The sequence below is a fragment of the Prionailurus viverrinus genome, chromosome B1 (genome assembly GCF_022837055.1).
Source record: "Prionailurus viverrinus isolate Anna chromosome B1, UM_Priviv_1.0, whole genome shotgun sequence".
Classification (NCBI taxonomy): Eukaryota; Metazoa; Chordata; class Mammalia; order Carnivora; family Felidae; genus Prionailurus; species Prionailurus viverrinus.
This window is the reverse complement of record NC_062564.1, coordinates 126,422,692-126,443,979: the sequence shown is the minus strand read 5'-3', so window position 1 is coordinate 126,443,979 and position 21,288 is coordinate 126,422,692. Positions and strand designations below refer to the sequence as shown.

At 37.1% G+C, this 21,288-nt stretch overlaps 1 protein-coding gene across 2 annotated transcripts in view; it reads right to left on the bottom strand.

Moving 5' to 3' along the window:
- The window catches only part of UNC5C (unc-5 netrin receptor C), a 351,607-nt gene that overhangs the window by 129,211 nt on the left and 201,108 nt on the right, over positions 1-21,288 (bottom strand). For both annotated transcript variants that reach the window (XM_047856492.1, XM_047856493.1), the window contains exon 2: positions 20,392-20,613. In XM_047856492.1, the coding sequence (XP_047712448.1) occupies positions 20,392-20,613 (222 nt within the window). The remainder of the gene's footprint in view (positions 1-20,391; positions 20,614-21,288) is intronic.

Sequence of the window (21,288 nt, the reverse complement as noted above, 5' to 3'; positions counted from 1 at the left end):
TTTTAATTATGATTACAAAAATTGTTCTTAGATCTGTGATATTACATCAAGTCCTTAATCTTAAGAGCTTAAAAGGAATATTCTTGGTGAGCCTCTGAAAACACTGTCTGACGATGGAAACTAGCATATATATCCAAAATAATAATTACTCATACTGTTGGGCTTTCATTTTGTACTTATCTCATGTGATTTAGAAGCAAACATTGAGATCAATCACCTCTGGATAGATTGCCATTTATAACAGTTCACACACAGTATACTGAGGACAGCTGTTCACTTGTCTTAAAAGCAATATATTTCATACTCTTTAAAAATTTTGTTAACCTTTATTTATTTTTGAGAGACAGAGAAAGAGAGACAGAGCATGAGTGGGAGAGGTGCAGAGAGAGACGGAGACACGGAATCTGAAGTAGGCTCCTGGTTCTGAACTGTCAGCATAGTGCCTGATGCAGGGCTCGAAATCATGAGCTGTGAGACCACGACCTAAGCCGAAGTTGGACACTTAACCGACTGAGTCACCCAGGCACCCTGATATATTTCATGTTCTTAAGGAAACCTTTAAACCAAACTAGAAAGGATCATTAAAAAAAATTCAACTCATCCAGGATAATTAATGTTACAACCGGGAGATTAGACAAATATTCACCTAACATACAACAACCTAGTAATTCACTTGGATTAAGAAAATAAATTCTTGTTCGATATTTACTCTTTGACTTTTGGAAAGTCCTAAATTCATCAGGCCTTGGTTTCTCAACTTATAAAACAAGATAACTGTTTTGTCTTGTTAGCTTGTTGAGAAAAGAAATGGAATAACAGCTATAAAAGTAATTCAAATCTGTTAAATTATATGCATGTAGTATAAAAATAACAATTATTTTGACACTATATTTTATTCACAAAATTACCATTGGAGGTACTAACATAGATTCAGGGAGGGGAGGAGTACTATGATGGGAAATTATATTAGGCACACACCCAAATGAGAAAGACACGGCTAGTTTTGGAACTTTTCAGCAGATTTGGGACAGTCAGGTCTAGGTGGGGACACCAATCACCGAGGGCAATACAGATCTGGCTCTGATATTTAGAAATGAAGTTTGAACAGCAGGAAGGAATTCTGGCGATTTGCCTTTAAGTTTCTTGTCTTTTAGCCAAGTAACCCAGGATTTTACCAATCCTCTAGGCTTCCCACTATATTAAAGTGTAGATAAAGTAAAGTTATCCTGGTAAGATGAGTGGAAAAGTCTACTTATTTCGGTAACCAGAATGCTTGCTTGGCTCATCTGTTATAAATTCCTTATATCCATAGTGCATTATGCAAGTGAGACAGGGACATTAAGCAACTGAATGGAAATTACCAGGTAGGTTAGCACGAACTAATTTGGGGCAGAATAAGCAAACTTTTACATTTTAGTGAAGATTTAAAATTGATGAGTGCAATCACACCTTCTAGGTCTTTCTTCACTTACCAACCAGAACATGAATTCTATCAGAGTAGAGATTTGTGTCTGTTACATGCTGTCCCTGTGGCATAGAATAATATTCAGCCTCACATTGTGAGCATACAATGAGTATTTACTGAATAAACAAAAGAAGATTTTCCCTAGGACACTATTACATACTTATTTAAAAGATATATGATTATATCAAAATATTTTTTTAAATTTTTTCATTTATTTTTCAGGGGAGGGAGGGGCAGAGAGAGAGGGAGACACAGAATCTGAAGCAGGCTCCAGGCTCTGAGATATCAGCACAGAGTCCAATGTAGGGCTCGAACTCACAGACCGTGAAATCATGACCTGAGACGAAGTCGGATGCTTAACTGACAGAGCCACCCAGGCACCTCTCCAAATATATTTTAGAGAAAAGGAACTTTCAGTCATGATGGCACTTGTACCTCCTTCCCTAGCCGGAAAGACATCATCAGACACAACTTTGAATTAAACTTTGAACAGGGTTGGCAGTCACACTGAGAATGGAGTGGGAGGAGCAGAGTTTTAATAATGGTTTTTAGGTTCTTCAAAATTATTTATAATAACTGAGTAAACACAGGTCAAGTACCAGTGAAAATATTTTTTCTTTGTCTTTTAAGGAACTCAAATATGCAAGAGTGACTCATTAATTTACAACAAGAAAGTTTAACTTGTGAAATTCCAAGTAGAAATGAAAAATATTAGCATTTCATATTTTCAAGGAGTAGGTATTTGAATGAACTGCCACTGAAATACCAATTTTCAATTTTAACTTTATATAAGAACTAAGAAATAACTGTGTTCAGATATTTTCAAAATATTTCTATATATTCTAAGATCCTTTTTCAAATCATCCTATTATCATTCCAAAAGGAGACATGATTTAATAAAAACAATGAAACCAAGTATAATACACTTAATTTTTTTTCCTTTTTTTTAAATACAGAATGTCTCCTTGTTTTTTTTGTTGAGTCCAAGTTACATATGCTTAGTTTTTGATAAGCTTATAGGTAGAATTCCAGAAAACAATATTGATCCAGATTTGACAATAAAAGCTTATTTGTTTATTTTTAATGTTTATTTGATTTTGAAAGAGAGATACAGAGTGTGAACAGGAGAGGGGCAGATAGGGAGGCACAGAATCCAAAGCAGGCTTCAGGCTCTGAGCTGTCAGCAGAGAGCCTGACGAGGAGCTCAAACCCATGAACCATGAGATCATGACCTGAGCCAAAGTCAGACGCTTAACTAACTGAGCCACTCAGGTGCCTCCCCTCAAAGCTTATTTTTAATTAATCCTTGGCAATTAAGTTAAGTGAGAGATAACCGTTAGAGAAAGATATGGTTCAAATTCTGTTTTCTCAAATAACTAGATGTATGACCTTGGGAAAATTCTTTTACCTCACTAAATGTCATTTTCCTCAACAGGAAAATAGGAATTAAAATTCCTAATTCAATGGGTTCTTATAAGGATTAAATGAGGTGATACATGTGAAGCTCTTTGCAGAGTTTACCCTTAATGCGAGCTAACTAACAAGATTTCCGAAGCTAGAATAATTTATGCTACTCTTTGTACTAAATAACTCTCCTCATGTCAGAGGCTTTACAAAATAAGTCCACTTTTCCATCACAACAGCCTCCAGGGCTGCTCTCCTACATGAACTTTTCTTAATGGTCCAGCCTGCACCTATGTTGAATCTATATCCTCTCAATCATGGCTACTGAGCCACAAGAATAGAGCACAGAGAACACCCACCTGCACTTAAATACCTTGGCTCAGCAGGGGCAACATAACTTTCCCTCATAGACCATTGGCCAGAAGTAATCACGTGGCTCTGCGGACCCACAAGGATGCTGGGACTTGTAGTGTTCCCCTATGTCCAGGAAGGACAGGAGAACGGGATGGTAGTATTAGAAGTCTCACTACATTATAATTGACAAAGCTACTTCAATAGGAAAAACAAGGTGCTGAGTTTTTAGGAAATCACAATCAGACTGAAATATCAGTAATTATCAAGTCAAGTGAAATTTAAAAAATTGTTTTCTGTGGTATGAAAGTCTGTACTGACAGAGGGAGCTCAATGTAGAAAAAAATAGATTATACCAAAAGGAAGAAAAACAGTTTTGAGGCCTGGCGTGGCTACCATTATGAGTAACTTTGGGTAGGGCATTAAATTTCTCATTTTCTTAAACTTTAAAGTCTTAGAAGGGGCCACAAAAGCAATTCTGGTCAATGGAATGTGAGTGGAAGATACATGTACCTTTTCTTGGCCAAACTGGTGAAGAAGCTTGTGGGTCTCCTCCCTGCTGGCTTTCCCTCCCTGCTGGCTGGTTACTGAAGAACATGAGGCCAGAGAGCACAACAGAACCACAAGAGGAGAGGAGTCTGGGTCCAGAACTGACCAAAGGGAACAGAGCTGCCCTACAAGCAAGGATACCTTCCTGGTAGGTAAACAAATGTACCATTCTATTGCTTTTGAACTATTCTATCTTTGGTAGGGTCTGTTACTGCAGCTTACATGATACAGCCTTAAATGATACAGACTATGAATAATATGCTTGGCACACAGCGGGTTTTTCTTTTTTTTTTTAATTAAAAAATTTTTTAATATTTATTTGTTTTTGAGACAGAGAGAGACAGAGCATGAGCGGGGGAGGGGCAGAGAGTGAGGGAGACACAGAATCTGAAGCAGGCTCCAGGCTCCAAGCTGTCAGCAGAGAGTTCGACGCGGGGCTTGAACTCATGGACCATGAGATCATGACCTGAGCCAAAGTCAGATGCTTAACTGACTGAGCCACCCAGACACCCCCACAGTGGGTTTTTCTAAATGACTACTAGATAAATGGATGCCAAAAATACTAATCCCACAATGCTTTGGGTCTTTTTTTTTTTAAACCAAGATTCAGTGCTTAGCTCCAAATTATTAAAAAAAATTTTTTTTTAATTTGGCAACATCTTGTTGGATATACAGAGAAGAACTTCTATTAATTCTGAGAGTTTTCAAATATCTGAATGTGTGATTTTAATATTATGCTCAAAATGCTATAAACCAGAGCAATTTGCTTAGCATGTAACAAAAATATTATTTTCAGGATGGCACGCTTGCAATCGTTTTCAAAATATCACTTCCAACATAATGTTGAACAAATTGGTGTGAAATACTAGGTTATAATGTTTAATTACCAGTATCATTTCTTTACAGGCAATCTTATTTTGATGTTTTCATAAGAGATAGAAAAACTTAAACTTGAACAGGAGAGTGGCACCTGATTCTGAATATTGTGTGTAACTTGTAATGTATTCATGTCCATTCTGTACCAGCATCACAGAGAAAAAGGAAGAAGAAAAAATAATTGTTTCCTACCATGAGCTCCAATTCACTGAGATATTTATGTAACTGCATTAACACTGCCAACTGAACAAAGAACTTCAGTCATGTATCTTTTCATATCTTCAGGCAAAGTTTAATTCCCCTTCCCTTCTTTTATAAATGATTTCCTTCAAAGGATACACACCCTAGTGGATAAACAATCTTCACGGGAGAACATGAAATTTAGCTATTTAATATGTACAGTTCAGTGTCGTGAGGTGTGGAATCATAGTAAATAATGTTTTGTGATGACACTAACACTAATAAAGATGATGACATTTTCATGATTAGTCATGTTTTTAGTAAAGGGAAATTAATAGATAGGACTATCCACTCTGAAAGATACATACAACATGCTGACAAACAAAATTGGGTTTCAGCATAAAATGCATATGTTATATAGATAGTATACGCATACACCTAAATTCACTGTGCATGTTTATATGCATATCTTTCATCTAGTATTTTCTTTTCACCTACAAGTTAGAATGCTTTTACTTCATACTCTATTATAAGCCCATTTAGTCACATTTCTGTCAGATCCCACTTGCATATTCAGTGTCGAATAAATCAGTGGCTAATAAATGTCCTTGAAAATGTGTTTAGAAATAAATAATGAATTGCTGTATCTGATCATAAATGCACATTTTTTTTTGCTCTCAGAATCCTACAAAGAATAGCCTGACCTATTACATAAATATATGGAAAAAGAGAAATAATTATAGGCAATCATGTAAAAGGAGCCTGGTTAACTCTTACTAAATGGATACACTACAGACCAAAAAAATGTTGTCATAACTGTTCAAAAAATTCCACTGCAAAGGAAATACCAAATGAGGATAGGGAGTCAACCTTTTCATCGTAAGTGCTTTTTATCACATCTCCATGGGCTTGGGACGCAGGCCCAGCCCCACAGTGTGCAGAACGGCGGGCTGCTCAGAGTTCCAGCCCTACAAGTGTCATCCCCTTGAAGGTACCTCTCCAGGTGACCACAGGCACGCTTTCAATTTACGGCAAGATGGTATGACAGGCAGCATGGGAGGACAGCAGCGATGGAAATACAGATCAAGTACAGATAAAAAATATGTCCACCTTGACACATACAAACAAGACTTTTCGGTAAAAATGTATGGGGAAGTATCTCTTGACAAATGAGAAGAATACAATCGCTTCTTTCTCATTAATACTTTTTACAATCCCCTTCGGATTCCATCCCAACCTCTCTCCACAATCCAGCATGTCTACACATCCTACATCTATACTTACTCAAATAATACAGATTTATGTCCCCTGCACATACCTTATAAATGTCAACCCATCCTTCCTCAAAGCATCTTGCTACTCAGCAGGTTTCAAATTTGTTTTTAAAATCTATTATGTGGGTGATCCTTCAGCAATACTTTGAAGTGCCTTCCCTATTAAAAGTGAAGAGAGATCTGGTGTCCTAAGAAGAGAAATAATGATAGCTTATGGCTATGATCTCACATCTTCCTGACTATTAAATAATTGTCTCTGCTTGAAAAAAATAGAACACATATGCCCAAGTAAAGAAAAAAAAAGCAAAAACAAAATTTAGGAGGAAAAAGGGACCACATAAAATCTTGCCAAAGGTTCATGCTTTACATAAAGCTGCAGTTGGGACTTTACAAAGGAAATCTCTGCACTTTTTATTTCTGGTTCAGAGGATTTACATGCTCTTTCTAATGATCTGGGCCTTCAGCACTGGGTAATGTCTCCCAGTCCCCAGCTTAGCACTCATGCAAAATTGAAGCACTTTGGAAGCAGTTTAGTAGCTGCAGATGAATCTCAATGTGCAGGAAAAGGCATAATGGCTGTTTAGCACCAGCTAGGAGAAGCTGAGGAAATCAGGGGGAAAAATCTATTGAACTTAAGCCATCTGGGAAGCCAACTGAGAGCGACTGCATTAACAACATGTTTACATCCCCATTGTGTTGCTAGGCCAAGCAAAAGTGTGTGTGTGTGTGTGTGTGTGTGTGTGTGTGTGTGTGTGCACGCGCGCGCGCACAGAGGAAATGATCAGGTGAAATTCTTGTGATTGTATTGTCTATTTTCATGTGGTTTTGGCAACTGTGCAGGGAAAAGAATTTTCATGAAAAATGTGGCGATGAGAATGTTCAGGTCTCCACGAGACAGGGTGAACTGTTGGAGTGCGGGGGTTGGAAGGATGCTATGGCATGAGGAAAAGGAGTGAAAAGCAGGAGCCTAGCTGTGCGCTGCGTTTCCTGTATCTGGCCCGCAGTACAACACAACAGATTGGGGGAAGCTGCAGAAATCCGGGAAAGAACAACCAGGGAATGCTTCTGTTGCCTGTTACATTTCTAGTTAACTCAGAAATACTGGCCAAACGAGGGGAAACAGCCAGGTAAATGTCATCACTTTCAGCTCCCATCACCCCCATTTGCTGTCTCTATCATCACGACCCTTTTCTTTTCATGGTATTTAATCAACTATTTTTAGAACAGTTTTAGGTTCCTAGGAAAAGTGAGAAGAAGGTGCCTATTTCTCCTATACAATCTGCTTCCACACAAGCATAGCCTCCCTTGTTAGTAACATCCTCCACCAGGGTGGTACATAACTGATGAGCCTCCACTGACATGCGATTGTCACCCCAAATCCATAGTTTACATTCAGGTTCACTCTTGATATTGTACATTCTATGGATTTGGACAAAGGTAATGATGTATCCACCTTGATAGTGCTATCCAGAGTAGTTTCACTATCCTACAAATCCTCTACTATCCATCTACTTGTCCCTGTCTCCCCATACCTGGGAGGCAACCACTGATCTTTTTACCACCTCCATAGTTCTGCCTTTTCCATAATGTCATATAGTTGGAACCATACAGTATATAGCCTTTCAGATTGGCTTCTTTCACTTAGTAATATGCACTTTAAGTTTCCTCCATAGTTTTTCATGCCATGATAGCTCATTTCTTTAAAGTACTGAATCATATTCCATTGTCTGGATGTACCAGTTTGCTCACCCACTCACCTACTAAAGGACATCTTGGACTGCTATAAATATCTGTGTTTTTGTGTGGACATAGGTTTTCAACTTTTCTGGGTAAATATCAAGCTCTGATGGCTGTATCATGCGGAAAGAGTATGTTTAGTTTTGATTTAAAAATGTCAAAATGTCTTCCAAGTGGCTGTATTATTTTCTATTCTGACTGACAATGAATGAGAGTTCCTGTTGCTCCACATCCTTGTCAACGTTTGCTGTTGTCATTGTTCTGGATTTTGACCCTCCTTATAGGGGCAGAGTGGTGTCTCATATATGTCCCTAATGACATATGCTTATTTGCAGTTCTCGGTGAGATGTCTGTTAAGCTTCATTGTGCTTTTGAACTGTAGCCCCACCCCCTGCCAAAAGATATGCCCTCATCTGAATCCCTAGCAAAGGTGAATATTACCTTACTAGGCTAAGAGTCTTTGCAGATGCAATTAAATTAAGGATCTCGAGATCCTAAATTACCCCAGGTGGGTCCCAGTTCCAGTAATAAGTGGACACACAGAGAAGAGAGACACAGAATGGGAGGTGATGTGAGGAAGGAGGCAGAGACTGGAGTGATGCTGCCACAAGCCCAGGAATGCCTGGCAGCCACCAGAAGCTGGGAGACAAAGAACAGACCTTTCTCTAGTGACCAGAGGGGGCGCTGCTCTGCAGCATTTCAGACTTCTAGCCTCCAAAACTGAGAGAATACATTTCTGTTGTTTTAAGCCGCAAATTTTGTGCTAATTTATTGTGGCAGCCCTAGGAAACTAACACAGTGACTAAGGGCATTTACTGTCTACATTCAAAGAATGAACTCAAGATCAGACAGAGCAAAAAGGTGAGGAAAAGCTGTCTGCCACGCAGTGTTTTTCTGGTTTCACAAATGCCCCACAGAGCGGGTGTGGGGAGGTAGACTTTTGGTCACTAACGTCACTTCATACAGAGGGCATCATTGTCTAGGATCATCAAGACTGTAGCTATAAAAAGAGGCATGCCATTCATTCCCTGCCATTCCTGGAATTGCCTTGTACAGAACATTCCCCTGGGTTTTTCCAGCTAAATTTTAATTCACTCAAGCCTAGAGTTCCCCCCCTCTTCCCTCAGGAGGCTGCAATCCCTCAGTCTGAGAAGTTTAATAGGCAGAGACAGGCGAAAGGATATTGCAGAAAGCAGGGGCTCTCTACCGTGTAACTCTATACCATGGAACTACCAAGGGGTTTCATGAATTTATTCTTGTGATGAGAGGAGAACCCCAGCAAATGGTAAAGCATACCCTTTATTCTCTCTCTTTTTCCTCATCCCTTTTGCCCCTTTCAGACTGTGATCTCTTCAAGTGCATCAGGTCTTAGTTGTGTCTCTACTCACAGCACCAAGAAAAGTATCTGGGGCATGGATTTGGAACAAAACATGTGTCTCTATACCTCCTCTATGCTGTGCATTCACAGTAGTGTCTCCTCTTGCCCCATTTCAACCAGGATGTACATTAGCATTTCTACAGAGCTTAAAATTAGTGAACAAAGAATAAGCTATGCCCTGCTCCCAATTAAATCGTTCTCTGGGAGGTGGGGCCAGGACATACATGTTTTCAAAAATCCCCCCCCTGGAGATTGTCAAATGCACCCAGGGTCCACAACTAGCATCCTAATTTTTCCTTGTTGCGCTTGCCTTCATGTTCTTGGAGATTTCTCCCAAAGCAGATTTTTAAAATCAAGTTAAACCCTTGATGAAATTAGCAACTAGTCCAAGGCTTCCCTAACATGAATTGTTTTTCATTGCTAGATATTATACTTCCTATGGGCTGTGTTTGCTTTTTTGCCAGACCCTGATATTTTGCTAATTGTAGCTTTCATGCTATACATGCTGATTTTGTATCTCCAAATGTTGCTTTTTGGAGGAACTGGAAAGAGTATTTCAACAGGGATAACTCTGGATTGATGACAACTGGGAGAGAAGACTAAAGGGTTCATAGTGAGGAAAGCCCTCTACCCTCAAGTTTTAGCATTCGATTCTTCCTTGGTTGTGGCATTTTTTAATTAAAAAGTTTTCTCTTGTGTCTTTGAAGATGCCAAAAAAATATGCTGGGGTGAGGAGAGAAAAAAAACAGTATCAGAATTTTGAGCTAATTTTGGAGCTAATATTAGATAGTAAGATTTAATGATACAGAGATTCAAATACAAGAGATTACAATGTGTGACATCACAGAATAAAAAGGACAACAACCTGGGTCATCATCCCATAATTATCAGCGAGGTTTATTTATATTAGCGCAGTAGGTACCAACACCAAAAAAGTGTATTTTAATTTTGAGCGAAAGCCATGCTTTTTAGAAGCTAACCCTCTCTTCTAAGCTGAAATTGTTTCTTAAACTTCCTTAAACAGGATGCCTAATTCATTTCATGTAACGATCCAATACTCTGTTCAGTAAGTTTCTTCCTGAAAAAATAAAGCATAAGAGACTCTCCTTAAACACCTCACATATTATAGCCAAAGGTGAGATTAAAAATATACTTCAGGTTTTAACACTTGTGCTCTTCTCACTTTGAAGTGAGCATATGAAAACTCAAAGCCACAGCGCATGCATTGTTGCTGGGCACATGGCAAAATTGCTATAGCAACAGAATCACTACTTTTACTCCTGAAATGCCCTGATTGGGTAGCAAGTAATCTAGATGAAGAATGGTCCTTGGACTCCTGCTTCTTATTGTAGCCTCTTTGTGGGCTTGGAGATGGGTAGCATTTGATTTAGTTTTTTTTCTAAAGTGGGGTAAATACACAGACACAAACACACACATAAATACATATGTATATACATGCATGTCTACATGTATACACACACACACACACACACACACACACACACACATTCTTCATTAAATTGTATTAATCAACGCTTTCATTTCAGCTGTGGGAGGACAAAGGAGTAATGCATCACAAGTAACCTTGCCCTAAGCATTAACTGGCAGAGGAGAATTCTTTTGTGTTCGTTGCTTTAAAAACTCTTGCTGTATATGATTTTAGAAAATTTCTGTTTCCCTCTAATGAAATGATAGCTCACTAAAAATGCACTGAAAGACGTAATGTGCTCTTGCCTCTTACTTTGCAATCATGTTTGGGGCCATATCTGTTCAATAAATACATGCTATTAAAATTTTGTATACAGTATGTAACTCAAATAAGAAAAATGTTCCCTGTGGGACAGAATTAAATTAAAATTACATAGTTCCGCATGAAGCCAGGGTGTCTGAAGTATGTGAAGGGTCTACAATATCAATACATGCAAATATTGGAATTGGCTAAAATGAACAAACATTAAGAACTTCACAAAAACAGTAAATGAGACACAAAAGGAACCTAAATAGGTAGTCTGAAATTTTTCAAGCCCTCTCTTCTGTTCGTAAGTTAGGAAAAGAATGGAAACAAAACCCAGGTTTCTCTACAGTGAGAGAGCCTGAATCATTCAGGCAGCTGAGACTCATCTTCATGCTAGAATGGAGTGGAAGCAACAACTAGAATCTATATTCTGGAACTCTGACCCAAGCATGTATTTGTAATTGCAGCCGGGATTATGTGGGCCATGTTAACTCAGGTGTTTAAAGACTTAAAGTCAATGTGAAATAAGGATGAATCAACTGTGAGCACTAACAAATGAAGAGTAAGGAAAAATATATATTTCAGGATGACTGAGGTCTCTTGCCAGGGTATCAGACTGACTCCGTGGAAAAGCCTTTGTGTACTACATGGATCCTTACCAATTTTCTATTTTTATTTTGAGGCCAGCCTAACAATGGAAAAAAAAAACGTTGCTAGTTTCCGGTACTGAAATGAGTACCTCTGGGAAGGAAATCAAATAAATAATTGGTTTATTTTCCAGAATCATTTATCTTCATTGGCAGACAAATATATTACAGATATAAGGCTCTATTCTTGCTAAGGCAGTACTCCCACTGACTTAATAGAAAATTATGGAATGAAGTTCAAGTAGAGCTTCCAAATTTTATTCACCATTTACTAAAATTTAAACAAAGGCCATGTAACTTCATTTTGAAAATGTTCACTCTGTTAATAAGTTATTTTACATAGAGAAAAATAATTGGTATGGTGTGTATACTTAATATGTAAAATAACTCTCCTTACAGAAGATTATGCTATCTTATCAATTCCCCAAATCACCTATTCATGAAATTTCTCAAATAAAAACATCATCAGTATGTCTCACTAAATTTCAGGTACTCAAATTTCAAAGGATGAATACCTATAATTCCACAAAACAAACTTTTATTCTCTCCTGTGCTTAGTGCCTTGTGTTATAAAATTCAGAACAGGTACTCAAATTTCGTAGGATGAATACCTATAATTCCACAAAACAAACTTTTATTATCTCCTGTGCTTAGTGCCTTGTGTTATAAAATTCAGAACAGACAGAACTTTACAAAACAGAGGCCATACCATATCATTCCAATCTAATTGAAGAGACAGATATAGATATATATGCACAACTACACAGTTACATATGTATATTATGTACATATGTATTATTACATGTGTTTTTATACATACATCACTATATGTGTATATGAAACACATGTTTATATCTTATATATATAACTCTTTAATAAGTAACATAGCATTGTATTATAAGAAATGGACATTTTTTACCTCAAAAATGATTGAATATTGATAATCTCTAATGGTTTAACCTACTATACATACACAACCCACACTTATGAGTATAATAAAATCAGAAGTACAAATAAGAGAAACGTAGACATGTTACATAGGACATGGGTTTTACAGAAGGATTCATCACAATATTGCATTTGGGATACTTCTTTAAGCATGAGTAGGATTTTGACAGAAGTAGGATAGGGGAGAGGATGGGGTAAAGGTCATTAATTCATACACACATACTTACTGATCACCTACTAAGTACCAATGCCAAGTTAAGGATGGAAGTAGAATAACGAAAAAGATGGACATAATCCTTGATTTCATGGAGCTTACTCTTGGGCTCATAATGTTCAGATGGAAGAGGAGAGGTAGCTTGAGAAAGGGAAACATAACTGTCCCTTTCAAGTATCTAACATTATTACTAAGAAGCCAGAAAGTGACCAGACGTGTTTCTAAAGTTCCACATGACTTAAGTAGGACCACTGAGTCAAGATTAACAGAAAATTGATTATAGTCAATTTAATAAAGAGCAAGCCAATAATGGCTTTGGGTTTAAATGGCTGCCATAGTCTCACAACTTAAAGTTTCTATGATTCTAAGACATCAAAATGTAAAGGAGAGAGTGTTTACATTCATTTAATACAACTTAAACCCCATCTTGTTTCCCTCTGAAAATGTAAGAGCAGCATGTCCTAAATCAAGTCCTGGTATGACATTAAGGGCTCATGATATTTTAACAGAGGTTCTGTGAAAAGCAGTTCAGTTGCCAAATATGATGAGGTTAAAAAAAGTTTGCCACTGTAGAGCTTTCCGGGGACTTTTATAGGAAAATACACTTTATACTTTTCTCCAAAAAGGGGATATAATTACTGTAGTGTTTCCTAACGTATTTGACCACATAGTTTTTGTTGGGTGTTGTTGTGGTTGTTGTTTATTTGTTTTTGTTTTCCCAAATAGCACTTATAAGACACTGGTGTCTCACTGAACATAGCTTAAGAGGAAAAGTCAAATTTTCCCAGTGTCTAGGACACGTGGTGGAAGAGAAACTATTAGAAGAAGGCTAGAGAGTTTGATTGGGGACCGATTATACTGAACTTTTTGAATATAAGACCAAAGAAGATGAGCTTCAATCCACGGACATAGGAAAACCATCATATATTTTAAGAAATGGTGTGGTATAATCACTTGGATCTGTGCTTTAGGCCTGTGACGAACTGAAGAATGGTTTGCTGAGGAAAAAGGCTGACACCAAACAGGTGTTGGAAGTTACCTAAATACTAAGAGGTATATGATAAAGGTCTATATATACTGGGAGAGTTAACAGTGAGAATTAAAAACAGAAGGATGTTTTGTGGGAGAATTCTGAGAAGGAACTGGCAGTAGCTAATGATCACTTTGGCTGCTGGAGTAAGGGATAAAGCTGACATTTCTATTTTTGGTGACAGGATGGAGAGAAGAGGCATCTGAAATAAGAATACAAGAGGAGAAAAAAAATTCAATTGTGCCACTTTTGCAACAGATGGGGACCTGAGTGAGCAGTGCATATTTGTAAAAGCTCCTTTTGGAGTAAAGACAAATTCACTTAAATTAGTGCCCCGTTATAGCTTCTCTTCATCAGTTTCTTTTTTTTCTGTTAAGGCTCTCCTTTTTGCTAACTGGCAAAATATTGAAGACCTTCAAGAATAAAAAGAATCAAATCCTAAGCACTGGTTCAAGTTATTCCATTAAAGAATGAGAAAGGTCTTAGATACAGAAAATCTGACATGGGCAAGGAAGGCAGGAGAAGGCATGGAAGATAAATGTCTAGCAGACCTTCTGTACTGGATTTTCTTTTCTGAAGAAAATGGAAACATGTATTCACAGATGTTTTTTAGACAAACTGTTCTGTGTTTGGTAGTTATGGCAGAATTTAGGGAGACGCTACTGGGCACAAGGACAAGAGCAAAGGTTTGGAATCAGACAGCCCTGGGTTTATATCCTTGCTCTGCCATCTCCTAGCTATGTGATTTGGGGCTCATTAGTTTCTTTATCTTGCGGAACCTCAGTATTCCCATTTATAAAAGAAGCCAACAAATGATCTCATAAGGTTATTGTGATATCTAAATAACGTAATACATGTAAGGTGTTCAATATAAAGCTTGGAAATTTTTATCATTGTTGTGTTGGTCCTGCTGATAATACTGTGCTAATGTGAGAATATAATTGAAGAGGAAAAGGGAAAATCTTGGGAATTATTAAAATTTCAAACCAACCAAGGTTTTCTAAACTCCCCTGCTTTTTTGTAGATGAGAAATATTTGCTTTTCGATGGTATATCTTAGGTACCATGGAAACAAGGGTTGAAAAGACTTCAAGTAAATAGAAAGCATCCAAGCCTGGTTTTTTCTTAAAAATGTAACCATACAATTTTGAGCAGATCAAAATTTCTAAGAAATTCTGATAGAACAGATACTTATTACTAATCAAGAGCTTCTGACTATTGAAATTTTCTAAACCACTTAATATATACTGCTTTCCACTTTTCTGTTTCTTATATTACATATTTGCAAGAAATGCAAATGTGGTTTAAGTGAAGGAAGGGAAACATTAACCATAATAAATGATCTTTAATCAGTACATTTTATCATCAGTGGGGTAGCCTTGCTCAGCGAGTACAAATAATTGTTTGCTTCAAGTTTCAGAACTGGAGAGTCTATTTAATGCCTTCATAATTTAAAAGGAAGAATATTGTAAGTTGGAGAAGAAATTTTGTTCTTTTTTTCAGGATTATTGTTTTGTAGTTTCTCAATGTGAAGTTACCTGTGATGGGGATTTTATTGAATGTGGTTGGTTTTTCTTAGTTGGAAGGCAATGTATCTGATTCCACTAAACATGCTTCCAAATATTATTATTCTAAGGCAGAGTTATCTATAAAAACAAACTCATTTGCAGTGACTTCTCTCCCTCTTATATCATCTGAGAACCAGTTTGATCTTTTAAATGCCAAGACATTTCTCTGATTTGTAATATATTTCAAGACTTGATGTATTCTAACATTCCTTGCTATTAAGCACCACTAACCCCCCCCATAGGACTATAGTCAGACTACATTAAGTGAAGATTTGAGAACCAAAGTTCCAGGTAAATCCAACTTCAGGGAAAAAAGTCCCCCAAACTAAGCATTTCAATTTCAATTCCATTTATAATGCTTCTGATCTCACAGAAAAGCAAAGAGCTCTAATATAAGAAGCCTACAAATATTCCCACAATACTTGTACAGATTGGAGATTTATGATAACAGGCGAAGAGATGCAATAAAATGGTTTGCAGTTTTTTTTTCAGGTTTCATTATTTATTATGAAAATAACACATTCATGGGATTGAAGAAAACAAACTATAAAAGAAATCTCCTATCACCCCAGATTTTGAGCTGTCAACTGCTTATTATATATTTCTCCAAAACATGCCAATGCATAGACAAATATATGTGCATCCTTTACATAATGAGGACATATTACATACAGTATTCTGTACTCTGGTTTTCACTTCAAATTTTATGTGAGAGATTTTTCTACAGCTTCACGTATGGAGAAAGCTCATTATTTAAAAAAAAAAATCACAGTAGTCCATGTAGGGATGAACAGTTCTCAGTATGCCTCTGCAATAGGGGTGCAATGAACAACCTTGCATTTCAGTCTTTGTGCTCATTTGGAATTTTATTTTTAAATCTGAAATTTGTAATTACCAAATAAAAGGGTATATACATTTAAATATTGGTAGGTATCTTCAAATTGGCCTGGTAAAATCCAAAAGACTGTACCAATTTGCAACCTCATTAATAAAGGATGAAATATTCCCTATCCCATTCCTTTATCAACACTCAATACTGTTTTGATCTTGACACCATCTTAGATGCTTATTTACCAACTTGCATTTCCTTTACTATATACTCCTGTTCAACCTCTCCCCAATTTTCCATTTGGGTTGCTGATATTTTTCTTAAATATACTTTAAGAACCAGTAACATGTTAGTTAAATTAGCTCTTTGATTAATATATGTCCACAGACAGGGCGCCTGGGTGGCTCAGTTGGTTAAGCGTCCACCTTCAGCTCAGGTCACAATCTCGCGGTCTGTGAGTTCAAGCCCCGCGTCGGGCTCTGGGCTGATGGCTCAGAGCCTGGAGCCTGCTTCCGATTCTGTGTCTCCCTCTCTCTCTGCCCCTCCCCCGTTCATGCTCTGTCTCTCTCTGTCTCAAAAATAAACGTTAAAAAAAAAAAATATATATATATATGTATATATCCGTCCACAGATATAATCAAGTGTGTGTGCTTGTCCCTCAGCTTTGTGGTTTTCTTGCTTTGGATATTCAAAATCAGAAAGCTTTCTTATATGATTTCTTAATTTTGCCTTTATTAAAAAGACTTTTGCCCACTACTGAAACCAACCAACCAACCAACCAACCATCCAAACAATTGCCAAAATTTTCTCCTAATGATGTTAATGACGATGATGGTGGTGGTGGTGATGATGATGATAACATTAAGCCCTAACATCAAGAACTTATTGTATTCTAATTAATGAGATAAAATCCAAGATTCATTCAATCATGCATGCATGCATTCATTCATTCATTCAGTTTCCAACTGCCCACCTTGTGTTACACGTTAACACATTGTAAAATGCCTTAACTGAGAATTTCCTGGTCTCTATTTTAATCTATTAATCTGTAGGTCTTATTTTCTGTTCAGCTCAAACTCTTAATTTCTTTAGTTTTATATTTGCAAAGAGTTGGGGTTCCCTCATTATAATACTATTTCAGAACTCTTCCAGTTATTTTTACAAATTACTTTTCATACGACATTGGTAATCTTAGGATTCATTTATAAATAGCAAACATTCAAAAAATATTGCTTTTCTATCCAAGAACAAGACATGTCTTTCCATTTATTTAATCATGGTATTTTTCCTACTCTGAGTAGAATTTAAAGGCTTTCTTTCTAAAACTCTGCAAATTTTTGTTAGCTTTATACACACATATTTTCTTTTATGTTGTTATTGTAAATGTTATCTTTTATTCCATTATAATTTGAACTGGCCAGATATACTAAGAAAAGTTGAAGGTTATATGAATCTTTTATCAGCTGCTTTTCTGTATTCTCTTGATATTTTTTTCAACTTTTTACTTAAAAATGCATGTTTTCCAGATATACAAAACCAGATGATCTGTCAAAAAATGATTATTTTCCCACTTTCTCTACAATTTTTATATTTTTCAATCATTTGTCTTGTCTATTTGCACAGGTTCGTATGTTAAGAGCATGCCAAATAATACGGTGTCCAAGGGCATCTTTATCTTTTTCCTAACTTTAAAGGTAATCCACTGTCTCAATGCTGGTTTTCTTGTAAAGTTCTGGATGAACATGAAAGACAGCAAGGTCTATGGCATTTCATTCCAACTATCAATCTGAGAGATGTGTAAGTCTAGCAGCTGCCATTTTTTTAAAAAAAATGTATTTTAATGTTTATTTTTTTCTAAGCACGTGATAGAGACTGCGCACACACAGGGGAGGGACAGAGAGGGAGGGATACACAGAATCCGAAGCAGCTTCAGGCTCCAAGCTGTCAGTACAGAGCCCGACCCGGGGCTCGAACCCACGAACCGCGAGATCATGACCTGAGCTGAAGTCGGAGGCTTAACCGACTGAGCCACCCAGGCACCCCTCACAGCTGCCATTTCTGTCTTTAGCTCTCATCTGTCCCGTCCTGAATTCGAATGAAAACATGCCACATATTTCCATTTATAAACTGCTTTAGAAGATATTTTTAATAACTGGTATATGCAATACTAATTACTTTTATGTGGAAATAATAACAAATACAATGTTTTAAGAAGAAAACGTCTTACTAAAATATATACACCCACACACGCACACATATGTATCACCATCACAGCATGAAGCTGGCACAAGAGCTCAATATCAGAGCAGTTTTGGTTTTATTCCTACTCTTCCTATAGAGGCATTTTCATTAATTTAGTAAAGACAAGCCTAAACAGGTTTGTGACTTTCATCTCAGCTTTTGTGATGTCTTTCTTTTTCCTCTTACCATTCAAACTTGTGTGTTTGAAATCTTTACAAGTAAATGAGCTGAAACAAATAAAACTAATTCACTTGAGATTTTGTAGACATCTGGTGGAGTTATTTTCTGAGTAATTAGAATGAGAGGCGGGACAATTCCCTGAAGTAAAGCCACCATACAGTTGGATACCCAGTTATTTCTACAGCCATCAGATGGCATGCGGCGAGCATATTGATTCACAAATTGACAAACAGTTATGTAAAGCTGCCACCTGATTTTCTAAGACCCTTTATGTTATATCAATATATGCACAACCTGCTTTTCTAAAAGATGCCTTTTCTCTGTCCTGTCACAGTCTGCTCCATTTCTTTATGTCCCATCACCTCACTATCCCTTCATGTTGTTAGAGATAGGGAACACAGTTGTCCCTCAAGGGCTGGTATCTGCTCGCCTTTGGTTAATCTGACATCTGTACACAAATATGAATCAATTACAATTCGGATTTTGAAAACATGTATCTATTTTGGTAAGTAGAGTTATTTATGAAAGAAAATAAAGATATGTAAATGGTTTCACTTTTGTAATATTTATCACTATTTGGCTTGGAAATGTTGATCAGTGAATTCTTAATATTTCAAATGCATGTCTTAATATTATAAAATCATAGATCTAGAATGGATCTGAAAGTTCAAATTGTTATTCTCACTGCTAGGGAACAAAAGCACTTAAACCACTGTACAAAGATATATATCTTTCCAATTTAAAATAACTCTAGGAGATTCTGCAACTATCTTAAGTCACCCATGGTGGAGTAAAAAATTGCTATCAAGAAAAAAAAATTGCTATCAAGAAAGTTTCCTTTTTAGCCAATCTGAATCCCACAGGTTATTAAAAATCTCCTTTATCGTGTCTATGCCTTTAGTATTTTACTGTTAGGGATAACATTTATAGAGCAACAAAGTCAGGTGTTTTCACCATGCCAAGAACAAAGGTATTCTAATCAAGACTCACCCAGATGGTGGCTATCCTTACCACTTCACTTCTTCCTGGATCCCACACTATCACTATTCTCAATCACTCTCAATTTAACTTTACCCAAGAGTTAGATAATTAGGATTTATTTCTATGTATGTATGTATTTTAGAGAGAGAGAGAGAGCGCACACAAGCATGAGTAGGGGAGAGGGGCAGAAGGAAAGAGAATCTTAAGCAGGTTTCACACTAAGCACTGAGCCCAGGGCAGGGCTTGATCCCACGACACTGGAATCATGACCTGAACCAAAATCAAGAATTGGATGCTTAACTGACTGAGGATTTATTTTTTAGATGTAAGTTAAGGATACAGGATACTTCAAAGGTGCAACGTTTGCAAGTTGTTTAAAAATATAAAGGGAAATTATGTATGTGAATTAAGACTTGATAGTCATGTAAACAAATATTACAAACTTATCCTTAGTTGAACATATTCCCCAATCCTGGGATATTTAGACATGACACCAGAATTGACACACAAGTAAAACTCATGTTTTGCTAGGGCATTTGCATCCATCAGGTCTACTTGTTTTCCTCATTTATCTTTTTAATCATGAACTATGTCCATTACGCATCAAGTCAAGATGTATCCACATCCTTTTGTTTTTCAGTGCATGGAACAAGACCACCAAATCCCACCCAAACTGATTCAAAACTTTTGCCAAAGGATAGTAACTCCATTTTCATTCTCACAAGTGAAAGCACAGTATGACAACACGCCCAAGTAGTTAGTAAGTACATCCTGAACAGTGGTTCAAATGCAGTGGAAAACTCACCAGAGGTTTCGTCTACTCTCTCATCTACTATGTGGTCCTTCTGATGAACCCATTCACTATTGCACTTGAAGTAGATCTGGGTGGCGGGGCTGGCTTTACAATACAGGTTCACAGGCTTATTCTTCACAATATAAGCTTCTTCAGGCTCAATAAGAAAATGTGGTAGAGGCTCAGGTGGATCGGATGGAAAGGTTTCTGGGAGTTCGTGAAAAAAGTCATCATCTGGTAAAACAAGAAGAAAGTAGAAAACATTCAAATCATTGTAGTCACTTGCCATTTACTTGCTATTCATTTAAAAATAGTGACTCATAAATGACTTAATTAGGTACCTGAGCGCCTGCTATGCATCAGGCAGTATGTTAGTTCTATAGACTTGTTGCTCAGTTAATGATTTACATTATTATTCTAATTTCTGCACATGAAAAAACTCAACATCAGGAAGGGTAAATATAATGCCTTGAGCATGCAGGTAGTTTGTAAATAGCAGAACTGGGATCAGAACTCAGGTTTGTCTCACTCAGAAAATGTAATCCTCCCAATGTAGTACTACACCTCCCATCACACAGTGTTCCTTCTCCTTGAGAGCTGACAAAAGCAGAAGCAATTGCATTAGAAAAATTCATTTGGGATGCCTGGGTGGCTCAGTCGGTTAAGCCTCCGACTTCGGCTCAGGTCATGATCTCATGGCTCATGAGTTCAAGCCCCGTGTCGGGCTTTGTGCTGACAGGTTGGAGCCTGGAGCCTGCTTCAGATTCAGTCTCCCTCACTCTCTGCCCTTCCCCTGCTTGTGCGCTCTCTCTCTCTCTCTCTTAAATATAAATAAACATTAAAAAATAAAAAAAAAAGAAACATTTGTTTCTTTTGAAACATTGAAAAATATAAGGCTCCTAGGCAAAC